The sequence below is a fragment of the Notolepis coatsorum genome, assembly GCF_963971535.1.
Source record: "Notolepis coatsorum genome assembly, chromosome: 4".
NCBI classification, from domain to species: Eukaryota; Metazoa; Chordata; class Actinopteri; order Aulopiformes; family Paralepididae; genus Notolepis; species Notolepis coatsorum.
Genome location: NC_140168.1, coordinates 31685202 through 31705561, shown reverse-complemented (window position 1 = coordinate 31705561; position 20360 = coordinate 31685202). Strand labels below are relative to the sequence as shown.

Sequence of the window (20360 nt, the reverse complement as noted above, 5' to 3'; positions counted from 1 at the left end):
AAAAGAAAAAAGGGAAAGGCAACACACGTCCCTCTCACAGAACAGTGTTTACCAGACACAGCGGCATCGGCAGTACGCGGGCTGCAGCCATCCTGAGCTCGGAGATATTCTCATAATGAAACACCAAGCTTGCATCCTTTGTGCCGGGTGTTTTCGTCTTGAAAAGAGGGTATCCGTTTTCAGAGACCCGGGGACTTGAACCGCAGACTCGGAATCACGGCCCCAGGAAAACAAAGCTACGACCTCACTGAGGAGGAGCACTGTTTTATCCGCTATGGAGAGGCAACGAAGGGATTCTAGCCTGGAGCCGACCTTACGCAAGCTGTGCAGTTGCCCCCTCACAACTGCACACCTGAGGCCCGCGTCGCAAAACACCACCCGCCCAGAAAGACCGTCGGCTCTCACACAGCCGACCTCCTCTCGAGGCATAGTATCCAGCTGCAGAGCCGGAGACAATGCCGGCGGGGATTGCTCAGCGACGCCCGCCCCAATACGAAGCGCCGGTGGAGGTCAGAATGATCATCATCTTCTAGACTCTGCGGTGGTGACGACATTATCCTTTCTTTCTCCCGTAAATTAGTGAGAGAGGGAGGTTAACCGTCGGTAGTGTGATAGTAAAGGGTTAACCTTCTGTAGTATGGCAGTGAAAGGGTTAAAGGGGAACTCCACTATTTTGGAAAATTAGCTTATTTAACATCTTCCCTGGAGTTAGAAGATACATACCTTTTTTGTCTCTGTGCGTGCATTTTAGCTTTGGGAATAGACGCTCCGTTAGCATAGCTTAGCTTCATCACTGGAAGTGAGGCAGGACAGTAGCCTTACAGTGCCTTACAGTGTATTGCAAGGTCTGACATTGACCAAATTTGATATGCATGACCTTGGTGGGCTCTAGGTCAACTCCTGAAAAGGGGGTCAATGTCAGACCTTGCAATCAAAAGTTAGGGGGCGCACTGAAATTATGGCAAGGGTTATTAGCCCCCTAACTTTTGATTGCAAAGTCTGACATTGACCCCCTTTGCAGGAGTTGACCTAGAGCCCACCAAGGTCATGCATATCAAGTTTGGTCAATGTCAGACCTTGCAATACACTGTAAGGCACTGTAAGGCTACTGTCCTGCCTCACTTCCAGTGATGAAGCTAAGCTATGCTAACGGAGCGTCTATTCCCAAAGCTAAAATGCACGCACAGAGACAAAAAAGGTATGTATCTTCTTGTCTAACTCCAGGGAAGATGTTAAATAAGCTAATTTCCCAAAATAGTGGAGTTATCCTTTAAGGCCGAAATATGCTTCAACGTCAGCTGGTTATCGTGTGGGAGCTAGACCTACATACTTCCACGTCAGCTCAACGCGTGGGTTGCAGTACACCGCCTAGCCACTAGGTGACTGTGCTGCGTCGTGTCGTACAAATGGCTATATTTTCAGACTTCCTTGGCCAGTCTTTCATTGATTTGGTCCATGTTTGTAATGTAGTTAATCAGGATCAATCATGCTCCGACAAGCCCCCGATGACAAACGGTAAATACGGATGTACAGTACGTCAGAGGAACACGAGCCCAGCCCAGCCCAGCGAGCGATCACAGCTCTGCGCTGTCCATGTCAGCTTGCGTCGATTTGACACGCAATTACATTTTTTGGCCAGCTACATGTAGGTCTCGCCGGTATAGATTAGGCATAAATGCCGGTTCGTACCTTTTTATACAGGACAGACAGAGTCAGAACAGCGGCACCACTTTCCCGCCTTCACCAGGCTGTGTAAAAACAGGCTTCTGTCTCTCTTCCACTCCCTCTAGCTCTCCTTCTCCCTCTCTCTCGCTCACTCCCTCTCTCTTCTGGTTTCGCTCTCCCTCCCCCCCTCCCGGTCTCTCCCTACTTCCACGTGCACACACACCTCCACGTGCACACACCTCCGCAGGTCCGCCCCCCTTTGTTTATGTTGTTTCCCCCCACGTCTTTTACGAGGGGTTGGTTGTAACGGATAGTGTTTCTGTTTTATGGTCGATGTGTCATGTGAAGGGCCTCCGTGGGCGTGTCCTCAAACATGACGCCCCCCCCCCCCCCCCCCCCCCGGGGTTGTAACGCGGCACGCCACTCAAGCGTAGCAGTGTCTGCATGTGGAGGTATGGCGGCTATGAGGTGTGGCGGGGTTGTTTGTGTCTTATGCGATCCTATTATGGAGCGCCCCCCAAGGCAACGGCAGTGTTGATGCATGACCCGGATCTATAGCCACGCCCCGGACCATATGACTCATGTTTTTCCACAAGTTAGTGTTTGTGTTTGTATGCACATATATTTGTGCACGTTGGTGGTGGGACGTCATCGCGATTCCCCCGGGATGTAGGTTACACGTGAGTCGAGTACACACGAGGAACGCGTGTATTTATTATTATTGTTAAAGTACAGATTTGGACATAAAATAAACTAGTATAAGCGGTCGTTTCTTCACACTAAACTACCTTCAGAAAACACACGGTAACCGATACAACCGCTAAAGCCTGCAATTCAATAAAGCTATAATGGGGTGTGTATATTATCAGCCGGACACCTAGGGCCCCCCCAGGTTTAGGGTTTCCCAGCAAAGGAGAGCCTCTCCGGGGCCAAAGAGAGGCCTTCACCCCTGCGGCCCCCGGCAAAGCCTTGCTTTCAAGAGAGTCTCACCAATTGAATAATGACACAACATGCTACTGGTAGAACACTGTTTGTCATAGGGAAGCTACTCTATAGCTCCTTCCTATGTGATACACACGGACACTCCTACTAGTCAAACTAGACATAGTGTGTGTGTGTGTGTGTGTGTGTGTGTGTGTGTGTGTGTGTTCACATCTGTGAGCGTGTGTGTTGTTTTTGCTCTGGGCTAACCTGACGCGTATGTGTGTGTGTGTGTGTGTGCGTGTGTGGGGTGGACCGACCCATTAATTAAACTTGATCCTTGCCAGTGTACCATTAAAGAAAGCCCTCACTCCTACCCTTCCGCTTGGAGCGGACTCAGTAACATCGTAAAAAAACCACCCTACATCTTACTGCCTCAGATCTGACAGCTTCCGTGTGTGTGTGTGTGGGGTTGTGGTTGTGTGTGTAGTGTAAGAGGTGAGGTCAAAATGTCACGCAGGAGGTTTTCACTTACCCGTGTTCCCTCTTTAATGCCCCATATAGGGCTACACAATATACACTTCACCCCCCCCAACCTGACTCGGCGCTCTGATAAAGTAATTACAGGCAACCCTAACCCCCCTTGCACACTCACAGCTTCTCCTTCCTTTCTCTCTCTCTCTCTCTCTCTCTCTCTCTCTCTCTCTCTCTCTCGCTCCCACTCTCTTTCTCACACAAGCCTGTGCTCCACGACTCTTTGAAATGCATACCCTCTCGCTCTTTGTGTGTGTGCGTTGCGTTTCAACTGAGTGACTAAGAGACTAGTCACCGGTTCGGCCGGAAAAAAGCCTAAGTTGCTCTTTGTCCGCAGTGACCATAAAACTGTAACCCTAGTCCCACAGATGCAAACTACAGTTCTGCTTTTACACGAAGGGTTAACAAAGGGCCTCTCTCTCTCTTCGGATAACCTTTTGTTTCAGCCAAGTCCCCCTGTACCCCACTGCTCCAACAGTCCTCCTTAACATAGGGCAGGTCAGGCTTATTGTGTTCTATTCTTTTTGTAAGCGAAGCCCCCGGTCTCTCTTCTCAGTTCCAAGACTCCGTTGAATGCTCTATTCTTTCTGTCTCTGTGGTGTGTGACTGTGTCGGTCTCCATTCCCCACATTAATATGTATATTGGTCGAGGAAAGGTCTCTGGGGTTTAAGTGATCCGAATTGATTCGCTGGCCTCGACGGGATGCAGAATGACACTTGAAACTGTTCAACCAGGGGAGCTCCAGTAGCTCACCACGTACCGCGAGTGCTATTTCAGCGCCGTGGACAACCGTGCTCGTCACGGATCTGGGGCTGAGCGCGTTCGAATCCCGGACGGCAGCCGTGCCTTTCCCAGAGTGTCTTCCCCCCCATCTGAACCCTTTCAGCCTGCTTCTGTCGGTCGAACTTGACCAAGTATGAATGCGATGAAAAAGCGATAAACGCTAAAAAAAAAAGAACCAGCTGACTGGTCAAAGTTTAAAAAAAAAGAAACTGTTCAACCGCGTCTCCTTTTTCACGTTCTTCTTCTCACACGCACACTAAAAGATCCCCCCCCGTCTCGCCTCCCCGCCTCTGCCCCCCCCCCCCCCCCCCCCACAGGTGGAGAAGATCCGTCAGGTGAAGGCCAAGTCGCTCTACCTACAGGTGGAGAAGCTGCACCAGAGCCTGACCAAGCTGGACAGCACCATCGCCGCCGTCAGCCAAGTGCTGGACGAAGGCCGCCACCTGGACGTCCTGCTGGCCCGCGAGCGCATGCTCACCCAGATCCACGAGCTCAAGTCCCTGCGGGGCCTTCTGCAGCCGCAGGAGGACGACCGCTTCATGTTCACCCCTCCAGACCAGGTGCGTGAGGCAGCCGGACGGTAGAGCGTCCGCTGGAACAGAAGCTAGGGGCCATACCTAGTACATAGTAGTAGTGGTAGTAATAGTTGTAATATGTAGTAGTACATGGTAATAGTAGTAGTAGTACATAGTAGTAGTTAGGGGTGGAACGGTACGCATTCAAACCGTACACCGTTTGGTACGACCTCCACGGTTCGGGGCATGTGTGTATTGTTCGGTTCAAGGGATGCGCAAAAAAAATACGCACATACACACACACGCACACACCCAGAGACAGAGAGGCGGTAACTAAATTAGCCGCTAGCTAAGCTAACCATGGAAACGCTCACAGCGAAGTGACTCCACGACACCAGTTCCATTGGGGGGGGGGGGGGGGGGGGTGTATATTGACGAGGCTTGACAACAGAGGTTCAAAGATAACTTCACATTTATTGGCTGTTCGTTTATATATCGCTTCATGTAGGCCTGCCGCGATAAGCAATAAATCGATTAATTGCTGCGATAATTAAAATGAATGCAATGATTTTGACGGGCGCGATTAATTGCTATTTGCGCGTTTGTTTTAATGAGGCGGAACCAGTGCCCCTTCAGTCACTGTCCGTGTTGGGAGGCGGGCCGCTGACGTTACTAGAGTACAGCACGGGTGCTCCGTGGGGCAACGCCACATAGACATTTCTCAATAGTGTTGCTCCTTTTAACCAAGTAGCATTATTTGTAGTGTAACGTTAGCTATTTTTAGACCCAAGTAGTTACTCGCTACTGCCCGGAGAAACTGGACTGCTAAATAAAGATGAAAGATAGAGCTTTGATTCTCATTCCATGCTAACAACATTAGCTAAATATCTAACAAACGAAATACAACGTATAGCATAGCTACAAGTACAACACAGAATAACGTTAATACAATTACATGCATCATTGTTTACAATGAACGGGTGGGGCTAGTCAAAGGACTGGACACGGGGACAAGTTAAACATGAATTAATTTATTATAACACTCCGGTAGTTTCGAGTCGTGCTGCAGTGCTTACGCACCACAGCTATTCTATTACTGCTTTGACGCTTCCTCCTCATCGTTGATTGCCTGTAGTAGCTGCATCTAACGTTAGTAGCTAACGTTAAAACTAACCGAAAGGTAGTTGTTCACCAACAATTTGTTTTATCATTAGCTCAAAAACAGAACCGGACGAGACATGTTGTCGGCTCATAGTTTCTGCTTAGGATAATAACAACAATACTTCCGGTCCGGTCGGTGGGCTTCAAAATAAAAGTCAAACACCGGAAAAGACGGAGCGGTGGGCTTCAAAATAAAAGTTTTGGGAAATAAATTTCTCAAAAAAAATTCTCTAACCGGTCGCAATAATATCGCTTATCGCGATATTTTCGGGGGCAATTAATCGCCCAGCAAAATGTGTTATCGTGGCAGGCCTAGCTTCATGCATCAGGCTTCTCCAGGTTCCAACGCCATGTTACTGTTGACTATTGACTTCCTCGTTTGACGTCACTTCAAATATGGCTACCAAGACGCTCAAAAAGCAAAAGCCAGTCGTGTAGGTACCATGCAGTGGAAAAGCTGCATAAGAGAATACTTCATAATGTTTCATGCAATTAAAAAGTTAATGTATATATATATATATTTAGTACACATGATTTATTTATTTTAAATAACACAGTGACACTTTTCCTTTTTGATAATAAATCCAGCCATATTCCTTTCATTGTATTTCAAATACTGCACTTTAATTTCAAGCGGAAAACTAAACTTTCCATTAGGAACTGACAATCAGGGAATTTAAACATTGTTGACATTGTTTTTTTTTGTTTATTTTAAAGAAAGGAAAGTAGTGCTGGTTGAGCATAATTATGCATACTTTATGTTGATGGCCTTTGTCTATAATGTGGCCACACAAATAGAAAGGTTTAATTATTTTCTTAATACTTTGACAAATGTAGCCTATATTTTTCAGTCAGTTCAGTCTGTAAACCTCTTTTTTTTTACCAAATAAATGAGAAGCATGTTTAAATCAGCAATGCCTTCCCTCTTGCTGTACCAAAATCTCTCCTAGCTCTAATCGGTCATTGTCAAAATGATGTGCCTAATGTCAAACTGCCTCATTCTTTCAGTTTTTGCATGACTACATCCTTGAGAATAACTGAAAAGTTGTATTATATTTAGGCTATATATCTTATGCTGATGTATGGTCTTTTTGGAGTAGTACATAGTCGTTTAAAAAAAAATAAAAAAACAGCGTATACCGAACCGAAAACCTTGACACAACCTGAACAGTGGATTTTGTGAACCGCTCCACCTGTAGTAGTAGTAGTAGTAGTAGTAGTAGTAGTAGTAGTAGTACATAGTATTAGTAGTAGCAGTAGTTAGGGGTGGACGGTATAAACGGTATACGGTATAAACGGTATGAATTTGCTCTACGGTATGGATTTTGCCTATACCGTGTAACCGGTAGTGCAGCTCTAAAATAGCAATGACGTCATGTAACCACAGCGCGACTATTTCACTCGCATTTGCCCCTAAAAATAGATAGAATTAGTCATAGATAATAGATATGTGCGAACTGGAAAAAGTTATTTAGGAGGCTTCGCGCAGTGGGCGTGCCAGCCCCTCCCGCACGCATGTAAACACGGGTCTACTAGTAGTAGTGGGACGGGACGTCTCCCTGAGCTAACGTTAGCTTAGCTACCGTTACAAAATGACCCAGTCAACTATTCACTTTTAGTTTAATACATGATGAGGCATTGTCTAACCGAACGGTATCTAGTCGGCCAGCTACCGATAGCTCCTGACATCAACAAACGCTCCATCAAGTCTAGTAGAGAGTAGACGTGTATGATAGCTCCGTTAGCCGTTAGCTCACGTTAACGCAACTTAGTTCACCGTTCAAAACGAAATGTCCCATTGAACTAAATAATTCACTGAGGCGTTGTATTAACGTTATATATCCGGCTAGCAGTAGCTACAGATAGCTCCTGATATCAATGTCTTATAACACTGATTCGATGCGTATTCGAGCTGAGGGCTTGTGAATGTGATTTAACGTTATACCAATACTAGGGCCCAGCTGCAGCGCCGGTGAATCCTGGCCGTAGCTCGAGGCTACTCGAGTATAGGTCCAGCTGCAGCTCCGGAGAATCCTGGCCGTAGCTAGAGGCTACTAATGTACACACAGACAGTAGAGCTTGTTGCGTGGTGGCGATGTCTCGCAGATAATACAAGTACAAGTCTAATTATATAATATATATATTTTATATAAAAAAAAAAAAAAAAATTATATAAAAAAAAAAAAAATTATCAAAAACGATGATACCGTGATATATACCGTTACCGTCTATGCTTCAAATTATACCGTGATATAAATTTTAGACCATACCGTCCACCCCTAGCAGTAGTACATAGTAGTAGTAGTAGTAGTAGTAGTACATAGTATTAGTAGTAGCAGTAGTACATAGTAGTAGTAGTAGTAGTAGTAGTAGTAGTAGTAGTAGTAGTAGTAGTAGTAGTATTTGTTCTAAGGACGGCTAGAAAGCTAGTTGCTCCTGCCTCTTGGAGGGCTAAGGAACAAGGTGTTATCATAGGCGTAGATTTAGGGGGGTTGCAGGGGACATGTCCCCCTCAATATTAAGAAGACATAAATGTGTTCCCTCTCCAAAAGAGAATTTTGTTTTAAAACGTGTGATATGTTTTCAATGTGCAGAAACAATTACTGGAGAATAACTATTTGAAAGCAATACAGAATGCCTGAGAGCCTTACTGATTCAGATTCCTTTATTGTCACGTCATTTAGTAGCGTATAGCAAAAAAATAGTGAAATTCACTTTGTTGTGGTTCCTCGACCATAGCAGCACCCAATATAATATGAATAAACTAAAATAAAAATAGCATACAATACATTTATTTCCTTTACATAAATAAAGACATTTCCACCATAAATTGATGCAGAAAAGGCACAAACTGGTGCATAAAGTACACCAGAATGCAGAAAATTAAGTGTCTGACGCAAAGATTGTGTCGCCCCCCCCCATGTTGAAACCAAAGCTACGCCCTTGGGTCTTACATCTTAGGACTGATGTGATTAAATGATGTATTATATAATATATATAACATGCCTAGCTGTGTGTATGATATATTGATATTATGCGATTAGCTATGTGTATATGATATATTGATATTTCGATGTGAATAACTGGATGTATTTAATTGATTCTCCTCGCAGGCCTTGTACATAGCCATCCAGTCCATGGGCCTAATCAGCAGCGGAGCCTTCGCGCCGGTCACCAAAGCCCACGGGGAAGGTCTCAAAACCGCCCTCCGCGGCAAGGCCGCCTCCTTCACCGTGATCGGATACGACCACGACGGAGAGCCGCGCCTCTCCGGCGGAGACGCCGTGTCGGCCATCATCATGTCCGCCATCGATGGCAACCTGTCGGCGGCGGAGGTCTCGGACCACCAGAACGGCTCGTACACGGTTGGCTACCTGCCTAAGAGCGAGGGGGAGCACCTGGTGTCGGTTCTGGTTTGTAACCAGCACATCCAGGGGAGCCCCTTCAAGGTGACGGTGAAGTCCGGGAGGAGCTACGGGGCCCTCGGGGCGCCGGTGTCGGCCTTCGGGGGCGAGGGGGAGGGAGACGGACAGCTCTGTCGGCCCTGGGGAATCAGCGTGGACAAGGAGGGATATGTGGTGGTGGCTGATCGCAGCAACAACCGTGTACAGGTAGACACTGGCCTCGCTCCTCAAACCCCCCCCCCCTTCTATATGATGCACCTCCTACACCTCCTTGCCCTTCTCTCACTGCATCTTCATGATAACAACTTCAGTTTCACAAGCTGACTACAATTCATCGTTCCCCCTTTTCAAGTCTTTCTCCCTCGCTCCCTCCCTCGCCAGTAAATTTCTAGACTCTATATCCTAACTAGGGGTGGGGGGGGGAATTGATAAAGCAATATATCGTAAAATTTTGCGCGCCAATATTATATTGATACTGTGATGGTATATACATAAAAAAAAACATTTTGTGAATGAGGTGAACAGACTGGAAACGTTATCTTATTAGATTAAACGGATGATGTATATATATATTATTGTAGATGGTAACAAAGTATTCTGTTGGGGACATAATTAATAGTTAATAACAATCAAGTTGCGGTCAGTGTGTTAAAGAGGCACTATGCAATTTGTTGTACATTGTTTCATGTACAATTGGCCAGTTTGTGATGCACACTAAAGAATCTGATAAGCGTTCATGTAAATTCTCTGAATAAATACATAATTCCTGCTTTTTGCCTTCTTATGGGTATTTATTCTTCTTCAGTTACACAGATATCACAATCGTATCATGGATGATATTTCTTGCAATATATTGATTATCGTATGTTATCGTTATCGAGGGCCAAATATCAGTATTGTACCGTGAGTTACTGGTATTGTCCCACCCCTAATCCTGACTATATTTGTTATTTATATTTGTGTCTCTAGATCTTCAAGCCTTGCGGTGCCTTCCACCATAAGTTTGGCTCTCTGGGATCCCGGCCTGGGCAATTTGACCGTCCAGCCGGGGTTGCCTGTGACAGTCAGAGACGCATCATTGTGGCCGACAAGGACAATCACCGTGTACAGGTGAGCTGACCCTCAGCCCCTCAGTCGCACTGCAAAAAATACCATGATGTCAAAATAAATTCTGTTGATTGCAGGTAAAATTGTTCACGTTGTCTTGTTGATACATGCAACTAAAACACAATATCTACAAATTGGACTGCGAAGAGCATTTCAGAAAAGTATGCAAAGTACGTGTTCACAGGAAATATAGAAATATCTTTTTTTTTTAATCCACTTTTTTCTATTTTCTCTCATCCCAATTTCGTATTTCCAATTCTTCCCTCCCCTGTCTTGAACGTTGCTAGACTATGCCTCCCACTGGTCGGCTGTAGTGAGGATAGAAGCCTTGCATCACGTGTCCCCTCCGGTACACGAGGAGGCAGCCTGTCGCATCTTTTCACCGCAGCAGCTCGAACTCTCAGTGGCGAGGAGTAACGCGTGGGAGGCTCACGCTGCCCCCGATACTTCCTGTTTCCGCCGCACTGGCGTCACCCAACCGACCTGTAGGAGTCGCTGTCCACAACGTCCAATCCCCACCCACCAGCTTTCCCACCCTCTAACACTGCCAATTGTGTTAGTATGACGGCCGGCCAAGCCGGTAGCAACGCCGAGAGCTGGGCTCGATACCAGCATATCCTGCGTTAGTGGTGAGCGCCTTGCCCACTGTGCCACTCAGCCGCCAGAAATTATAGAAATATCTAAAGAAATTAAATCATTATTTAGTGTCACCTTTTTGCTAATATACCTTGAATTCACGCAGATGGAATAGAAATCCTGGTGTTAGATTTCATTGACTTTCAATTACTGTTACTTATCCTGTCTTCCTTCAGGATAGACTCTGTGTTGTGTTGTTGGATGTTGTTGAACTTGTAAAGTCACTTCAATGAAATCTCCCCTTGAAATAATATATGACACACAGGCTCCTGGTATTCTCTTTATAACTCAGCTTTATTGGCATAAACGGCATAATAGTTACAATTAGGTTGCTCTCAGGTTCTCTCTGTGTGAGCTGAATACCGAAAAAGGAGACAGAAGAAGCCCTCTCTCCTCCAAGCTGAAATACCTGAGAGGGCTTCCGAAGTAGGTGAAATACCAAAGTGATACCAAAAGAGACACTCCCAATTCTCTCTCTCCCTGGCATAATATGCCCATTTGTTATCACCCGTTCCTTACTTATCTCCCTTTCTGGCACCTTAAATTGTGCATGGTGGCGCACAGTGGTTAGCACTGCTGCCTCTCAGCAAGAAGGTCCTGGGTTCGTACCCCAGCAGGGGGCCTTTCTGTGTGGAGTTTGCATGTTCTCCCTGTGTTCGCGTGGGTTTCCTCTGGGTACTCTGGTTTCTTCCCTCACCATAAAGACATGAATGGTAGGCAGGGACTATAGAAGAAAACTAGCTCATTAGTTCATTCTGGCACATTTACATTGATGTGGAAACTGAAGATGTAGATCAATGTGCACTAGGGGTGTAACTAGGGATGCACCGAATGGGAAATTCTTGGCCGAAACCGATACCGAAAATAGGAAACAGTTGGCCGAAAACCGAATGCCGAAAATGATTAATATAAATATATATATATATATATGTTTTTTTTTTTTTTTTTTTTAGCTACCTGATTATGGCAAAAGACATGATTATGGCTAAACTTAACTTAAATAATATTAATAATCACTATTATGGGCCCATAAAACATTTATTCAGCACTTTTGAATGCATACATTAATTCCAGACTGTTAAGACTAAAAGACTACAACGATTGATGACGACTTCCTGTCCTCGCATTTCCATTTCCGGTTTAACGATACATTTTCAACAACAGATTGCTGCTAATTAAACACTTCATTTAAACGGAGTAACGTTAACGTTATGTCGAGTTCATACGTGTAGTGTAGTATGAACTCGTCATAACGTTAACATTACTCAGTGTCCACTGTTGCTGCCACCGTTGCGTCGCAGATGGATGGTACACTGTTAGCTCCGTAGCTAATCCGCTCCTAGACTACTGATAGCAGTACCGTTAACGTCGGAGCTGATCAATACTCCGGTTTTTTCTAATTTAGTTTAGAACCGGGTTTCGGGGGGCATCCCTACTCCCAAGAGGAGTTAGTTATCACAGGCTGTAGAATGCAGGAAGAGCTGCCAAGCTGCTCACGTTACATGTTGCGCATGCTACCGGTATGTCTGTAGTCGCGTTTTGATGACGTCATCACAACAACACGTTATTTGACTTTCTGTCATATATTTTCGGTGCTAAAACCCTTTCGGCCGAAAGAGCCGTTTTAACCATTTTCGGCCGCTAATTTTCGGTAGCCGAATTTTCGGTGCATCCCTAGGTGTAACGGTACGTGTATTCGTCCCGCGAATTTACGGTACGGCCGTCACATGCAGCCATACGACGAATACGTGACAGTGCAAACATACCAGTCGCTCATGCAGGCACTCGCGAGGTCCGTGCGAGAACAGTGCGCGTGGCCGGGCACACAGAGTCCGACTTCAGAGCGAGCGAAAGTGCACGGAGAAAGGCACATTTACATTAGAAGAACAGCCTGCAGCCTCATTACAATTAGGGATGTCCCGATCACGTTTTTTTGCTCCCGATCCGATCCCGATCATGTGATTTTGAGTATCTACCGATACCGATATTTCCCGATCCGATCAAAAAAAGATATACATTTTTTTTTATTTATTTTTTTTTATTATTATTTTTTTATTTATTTTTTATTCAACAAACATGACCATGTTCACGTCTTAAACTCATACTGAGGCCTTAGTTTTGGTTTTAAATTGCATATCATCATTCATTTATTTATTGTCACACAGAGCAGAAGAATTTTGCCAAAACAAACCAATAGTATCCAACGGCAGACCAGCCACACTCTCAGACCCAAACGCATTTCCTTTGATTTAATTATACATCAAATGATTTATGTCAAGGATTGCAATGCCTCGCTTGAATGAAGTTAACTTTTCACCTGGATAACGTCAACATTCAGGGTGAATGTAATGTGAGAAATTGGGATAAAAAAAAAAGAAATAAAAAAAAAGAAAAAAGATTTATTTGGGTCTGAGAGTGTGGCTGGTCTGCCGTTCTGCAGCTGGATACTATTGGTTTGTTTTGGCAAAATTCTTCTGCATGCATCGCCAACAAACAACAACACCATTCTCCCCCGCCGGACTCACGCTGATCAAATAAAAAAAATAAACATACTTTTTCGGACTGATCATCTGAGCTCCTCTCCAGTTGAACTGCTATTGTGTTTAAATCCAAATAATCCTCTGCCATTGTTGTGTAACATGTCATCTGTTCTCTAGTCTTCAGTCTCGGCTTCACGTGAAGTTAAATCCTCTCTAGAAGTGAAACTGAAACTTACCAAGCCTATACGTTTTTAAAGGGGCACTAGGCAATTAATTTACTCTGGATTAGGGTTGCACGGTATACCGGTATTATGTTCGAAATGATACTATACTGCGTTTGGGGAAAAACGGTACTTTTTTATTTTTATTTATTCATTTATGCATGCGAATGCCTTCCTATTGGAGCACAGCGCTGCTGTCAGTGGTGACGTTGCGCTAGTTTACCGGAAGAGAGCTCTGATGGAAAGAGATTGAGATTTCTATTCTTGCGAACAGCACAGCGGACACCCTCCAATGCTCGCACAAGGAACCGTAGTCACGAGAGCTAGCATCAACGTAACGCAAGCCACCACAACCATCGACAATCGCAGCGAGGATCCCCATTGATTAACGCCAGCCAGCCAGCTTTAACTAGAATTATAGTTCGCTAGCTATATAAGCTAACGTTAGCCGAGTTGATTCTATGCTAAATGTGCTAGCTAGCCAACGTCAATAAAGATCCCCACTGCAACTGCCGATGGCATGACAACTAACGTTACGCCAATGCTACAGTAGCTCCTATCAGTACTGTAGTCATGCCATTGATACCAACATTTGTTGGATGAGCTATGCCAGCTCTCGTTCAGTTCCTTATTTAGCCCCCTTCGTGACTGCGATGCAACCCCCGGCCGAACACGTGAATGCGTATTCAACCCAGGGCCGCATCACAGTCACGAAAGGGGCCAAGTTCCCCATACGAGCACCAGAAAATGTCTACAACGCCACCCGCAAGAACAGAAAATAAATTGAAAAGCCTAATAATAAGCTATACACAGCCTAAACTCCCGTGCTGTAAGCTAGTAAACACAGCATCCCCTGCTGCCTACCCACAACATAAATGAATTGATGCACACTGCATCTCTATAGCTTAGTCACAAAACGTGATTTATACAGAGACATTTGACAATTGCCCATTTAATGGTTCATACATAATACTGTATAAAGACAACGGAAATCTATTTTATTTTTGTTAAACAGCCTACAATATGACATAACCTAGTTCTAGATTATGATAGGCTATATATAATCAGTCACTCATCAAAATGTTTTCTAGGTTATTACATCTCAAACTAATTAGGCCCTCTGCTATGACAAATGTATAATAATAATACAACCATACTTTTTCTACCCCATGATTTTTTTTTAACTACAGAAGTCTGCTGCATTTGGCTCACAGAGTGACTCCCAGCAACCTAACCTCCCAGCTTTTTTTGAGCAGCATATTAAGTACACAAATTAGTCCAAAGATGATAAAAGGCTCAACAGGGCAGTCTCAGAGTTCATCTGTGTGGACCAAGTTCCAATATATATACAGTTGAGAAAGCTGGGTTCAGAAACCTTGTACAGCAACTGTTTTGAGTGCAAAAAAAAAAAGTATCAAAGTATCGAAATTAATATTGGTATAGTATCGAAACTAAAATGTTGGTATCGTGACAACCCTACTCTGGATGCCTGAACACAGAATGACACCAGTATCACTGACTACCACGGCAAGCCTATAGAAAATTATTCTATTTAATAATAATAGCTCTCGGCGTTGCTACCGGCTTGGCAATTGGCAGTGTTAGCAGTGGGAAAGCCGGTGGGTGGGGATTGGACGTTGTGGACAGCGACTCCTACAGGTCGGTTGGTGCACCTGTACAGCAGAATCGGGAAGTATCGGGGGAAGCGTGAGCCTCCCACGCGTTACTCCTCGCCACTGAGAGATCGTGCTGTTCAGGTGAAAAGATGCGACAGCTGCCTCCTCGTGTACCGGAGGGGACACGTGATGCAAGGCTTGGTCCTCACTGCAGCCGACCAGTGGGAGGCATAGTCTAGCAATGTTCGAGACAGGGGAGGGGAGAATTGGCGAGGCGAAATTGGGATGGGAGAAAAATAAGGCGAAAAAGTGAAAAAAAAAAATTATTATTATAATTATCATAAATATAATATATAAATTAAATGAAAAAAATTATTATTAAAAAAAAAATTATATTAATAATTATAAATATATTTTTTCTGTTGTACCGAACTTGTACCGAACCGTGACCCCTATACCGAGGTACGTACTGAACCGTGGCTTCTGTGTACCATTACACCCCGTGCACGGTTCCTGGGTAAAAAAAAATATATATATATATATATTGAAAATAGATAGATAGACAACCTCGGTTCTCCTAGATTTGTTCCCCCTGTGAGAGATGCCATCTGGATACCCATCTAGTCTAGCTAACTAGCATGTTGACACTTGGGTCAGAAATAAGAATAGACTGTTCTTTATATATCAACACTCTCTCGGGCTTCAGGTCCTATATATAATTGTCTTAATGGTTTTATCTTCTAAGAAAACGCTGCCCAGATTCTACACTGGCTCACCCTGTGACTTGGCGTGTGCTCCGTCTGACAGGTGTTCACGTTTGAGGGCCAGTTCCTGCTGAAGTTCGGGGAGAAAGGCACCAAGAACGGGCAGTTCAACTACCCCTGGGACGTGGCGGTGAACTCAGAGGGTAAGATCCTGGTCTCGGACACCAGGAACCACCGCGTGCAGCTCTTCGCCCCCGACGGCTCGTTCCTCAACAAGTACGGTTTCGAGGGCGCCCTGTGGAAACACTTTGACTCCCCGCGGGGGGTGGCCTTCAACCACGAGGACCACCTGGTGGTGACCGACTTCAACAACCACCGGCTCCTCGTCATCCGGCCCGACTGCCAGTCGGCCCGCTTCCTGGGCTCGGAGGGCACCGGGAACGGGCAGTTCCTGCGGCCCCAGGGCGTGGCGGTGGACCAGGAGAACCGCATCATCGTGGCCGACTCCCGGAACCACCGCGTCCAAGTGTTCGAGCCCAACGGGAACTTTTTATGCAAATTCGGCACGCAGGGGAGCGGCTTTGGACAGATGGATCGGCCCTCCGGCGTGGCCGTCACGCCCGACGGAGTCATCGTGGTGGTCGACTTTGGAAATAACCGCATCCTCAAGTTCTGAAAGAGTTCTCCACCTCTTTTTTTTTTACCCTCCCTTTCTCTCGCTCCATTTGCCCTTCCGTATCTTAGCAGGGAACAGGAAATGGAGGAGAGAGAACGAATCAACAGACCGACAACAACGGGGGGAGAGTAGAGGGAGGCTTCAGAGGAGAAACGTAGAAACGCGCGACGAAGGGAAAAGAAAACTGTCGATCCTTATTTTTTACATTTCCGTTCATATTCTAAATGGGATATTTGTGGTATGCGTGACCAAGGGGACCACTACGAATTGATAATCAGTAGGAAAAACAAAAATAGAGCCATGTTTTCCCTTCCTCGGCTGCTCTGAACCCTCCCCTGTGAGCTCTCCTCGCGGCGCCATCTCAGGGAATTTTCTCACCTTTCTTGAAACCTTGTATACCCTCTGCTCCATACCTACCTCATCTAGCTCTTTATGAATGTACTCATAGTCACTGAGCAGAGATTTACGTAGTCCGTGAAGTTTTACAAAGAAGAAAAGAGAGAAAAAAAAAGTCTACCTCAATACTTTATATAAAAAAAAAAGAGAGACAAAAAAAGGAATAAGACTCTTCAGTTTGATATTTGCACAGGATTAATGGAATTCTTGCTGTGCGGTTGGAAATATGAGTTAAAACTGAACCTCCTGAATGTTGTTGCTGAGACAATACTCAGACCGCTGGTTAGAGGCTGCATGATTCATTCAGAAGGCTTTAGCCGGAGAGGAAGTTAGTGTTCAGTGGCGTCATTTCATGTTTTTAGGCTCGTTAGTTGATCTCTTTTTTTGTTTTTTTTGTTAATGCATCAACCCTTTTGTCTCGTTGTGGCTCTTTTAGAGTGTATAGTGTCACGATGGCTCTAAGAAGAATGCTTGAAGTGATGCCAAACTTGTCCGAATCAGAGACGGCTCAGGGTGTCGTAGAACCCATCAGTCGTTTTCAGGATCTCCTTCTAGCTTTACTGGCTGTCTGGTCACGGTTGATGCTGACTTGGCCAGGATGAATTCCTTGATGATTTAGGAAATTAGGAGTTCATGGAAATAATCCCCCAATCCTATATGTACCCAAAGTATCCAATTGACCGATTCCAAGAGCCGCCTTATTTTCTTGACCCTCTAATCATACCTTAACAACCATTGCTAAACGCCTTAGCTTGACCACGGTCGCGTTCGGCCTGACGAATCGTTTTCAGATTGAACGTGCCCCTGCATTCACTACTTCATAGGACCGATGATGACGGACCATTTTTGCCATCCACAATAACATTCTGTGAAACGACATCCAAGGTGATCCAACGAAGGCTAACACATGGTAGCGCTAACCTCCTAATGCTATTCTTACCACTGGCATAGCATGCTGGCTAATGTTACATAGAGCTATAACTGCTAACTAGCATTAATTCTGCATGAGACAACCGGGGACTAGCCAGGGGTAGTGGTTAAGTAAGTAGTAGAAAGTTGTTCAATAGCATTATGACATGTTAACGCTACCACTATCCTTTGCTGGGCGTCGGTTTTAGAGGGATAGCAAACATGAGTAGCTTTAGCAGTCGTTAGCCTAAGTAGCTAGTAGTAACTAATGCTAATATGTTATTGTCGGCTTGGCTGCATCTATATAGCAACTATTAACGCTACAGTGAATTAAATAACAGTCACCCACCTTTGAACAGACATAACGTTAGATCCTGTGTTTGTTTTCATCCGATGTTGAGGTCTTCCCACACTACAGATACTGTAGATCTATCTACCACACAAACTCAATGCTGACATTTGAGCAAATTCAGATAAAGGATAGAAACGGCACCCTCTGTAAATAAAATCGGCTTGGTGTTTCGAGCTTGTCAAGACACTGATGTTGACGTGCAGGACAAGCTAAAGGTGGTTGTCAAGGTGTTGCCAAGGTAGGCGGTGCTCGTGATTGGTCAATTACCCCCCCCCCCTCCCCTTTGCCCCCATCTTGTGAGGCAACATGAATTATAGCCCATACGTTGGTCAAGATGGATAAATGAATAAAGAAAAGCTGGATTGTTACAGTCCAGCTCGTGCATCGTAGTAAACATACGAAGATCAGTATGCAAGGAGAGCTTTGTCTCCTCCGAAAGGAAGGACGCACCAAAGGATTTTAGAGATGAATTATCAAGATGTGGATCTGCTAGTGATCTTACTGTAAGAGATTTAATCATGTTTGACACCTTTTGCTGGTGAGGCTAAAAAGAAGATTAGAAAGCCTCTAAACTAGACATGTGATTGGCTATATAGAGGACAAGACTGACATCAATAAAAGCCAATCTTCAAGCAGTCCTTTAGATTTGGATTGTGGTTAAAATGCCACTCCGATCGGCTCCTGGGGCCTGAGATTTAATACAATCCTTTACTAAGTAAGTTATACTTTATGAACCCCTTGGGGAAATGTGTCCTCTGCATTTGACCCATCCTAACTACTTAGGAGCAGTGGGCAGCCACAGTGCAGCGCCCGGGGACCAACTCCAGTTGTAATGCCAGTGCCTTGGTCAAGGGCAAATAGCAGGAGTGTGTACCTAGCGTGCATGTCTTCTGGTGTGGGAGGTAACCGGAGAACCCGGATGAAATCCACGCAAACACGGGGGAGTACATGTAACCTCCACACAGAACGGCCCCCCCCCCCCCACCTGCCAGGGTTCCAAGCCAGGACCTTATTGCTGTGAGGCAACAGTGCTAACCACTGCGCCGCCGTGCCGCCCAAAAATGTCTAGGGGCATAATTGCAAAGCCCTGCCCTATTTATTGATGATTGTTTGGAGTCGGGGGAGATCTCTAGAATGCATGTTAGTAGACCGTTGCCCTAAATACGGGAGGTCTATAGATGAGCTAGTGGAATCAACCAAAGGTAGACCTTCTGCACAATGTCTAAGTGGTATTTAAAGAAACTTTAAAGCCCCCCCCCCCCTCAAAGACATTTTGTCGAATAATCATCATTGATGCTGGGAAGTCTAAAACAAAAAAAAACAAAAAAAAAGAAAGAAAAAACTAAAAGAGAAAAAAAAAACATTGAGTTTGCAGCACTGTCAATCCCAGCCTTGAAGCAAGGAGAATTAAGATGTAAAGCCTGCTTGGGGTGATGTTGGATATGCACAGGTCATTTTTACAACTTGCAGAGACATGGTTGCTAGCCATGTAAAGTTGCTAAGTTGTATGGTGGCTTTGAAGGAAGACCCTTTTGTACCATGTCTGAACAGGTCAGTGCGGAGAAGAGAAGAGAAAATAAAAGAGAAGAGTGGAGAGGTGGTCTCGGTTTCCCCAAAACCCTCTCTATAAGATCAACCTGGTGCCATTCCGAGTCAATGGGCCGTGGTTCTTAGTGCTAATACGTATTTTTTTTGGGGAAACCGGGCCCGGGTCTCACCGCACCAAAGAGAACCCTCCTCTGCCCCTTTCTCACGTCAGCCCGACCCACAATCCCCCCCCCCCTCCCCCCCGTGCTTATCAACAATTACATTACCCCGAGACTCGAAATAGCGTTTTCAAATTAGCATTTGCATCCCAAGCTAATTAGTATTGACATGACAACTTGACATTTACCCTCATACCTTTGTGGACGCATGCATTAATTCCCTGCAGGCCTTTTGTTTCTGCGCGGCCGCTCTCCCAACGGGGAGCGTGTTGCTAGACGATTCAGGTTCGGTCGGCCACAGAGATACGGGACCTATTGCATGACTCACTCGAGTTGCTCTGACCTCCAGACGAGAGCGCTAGTGTGCACACGACCAGGATTTCACATCCTCATATCTCAAATATAATTTGCCTCTGTGTTTTTTTTTTTTTTTTTTGCTCACCTCTCATATATACCTCATCTATCGAAATACCTCGAGAACCTCTCATGTACCTACTGTACCTCAGAACATTCAAATACCTCAACTCCCATATACCTCATACTGTGTACCTCAATTTTTACTCTTGTCGTATT

The 20360-nt window shown here is 45.1% G+C and overlaps 1 protein-coding gene across 1 annotated transcript in view; it reads left to right on the top strand.

Moving 5' to 3' along the window:
* LOC311226955 (E3 ubiquitin-protein ligase TRIM71-like) overlaps positions 1-16424 on the top strand; it is a gene marked incomplete at both ends in the record, with an annotated part of 79613 nt that extends 63189 nt beyond the window's left edge. The window contains 4 exons of the mRNA XM_084312423.1: positions 4222-4464; positions 8694-9191; positions 9954-10094; positions 15852-16424. Of these exons, the coding sequence (XP_084168549.1) occupies positions 4222-4464; positions 8694-9191; positions 9954-10094; positions 15852-16424 (1455 nt within the window). The remainder of the gene's footprint in view (positions 1-4221; positions 4465-8693; positions 9192-9953; positions 10095-15851) is intronic.
* Positions 16425-20360: the final 3936 nt, after the last annotated feature.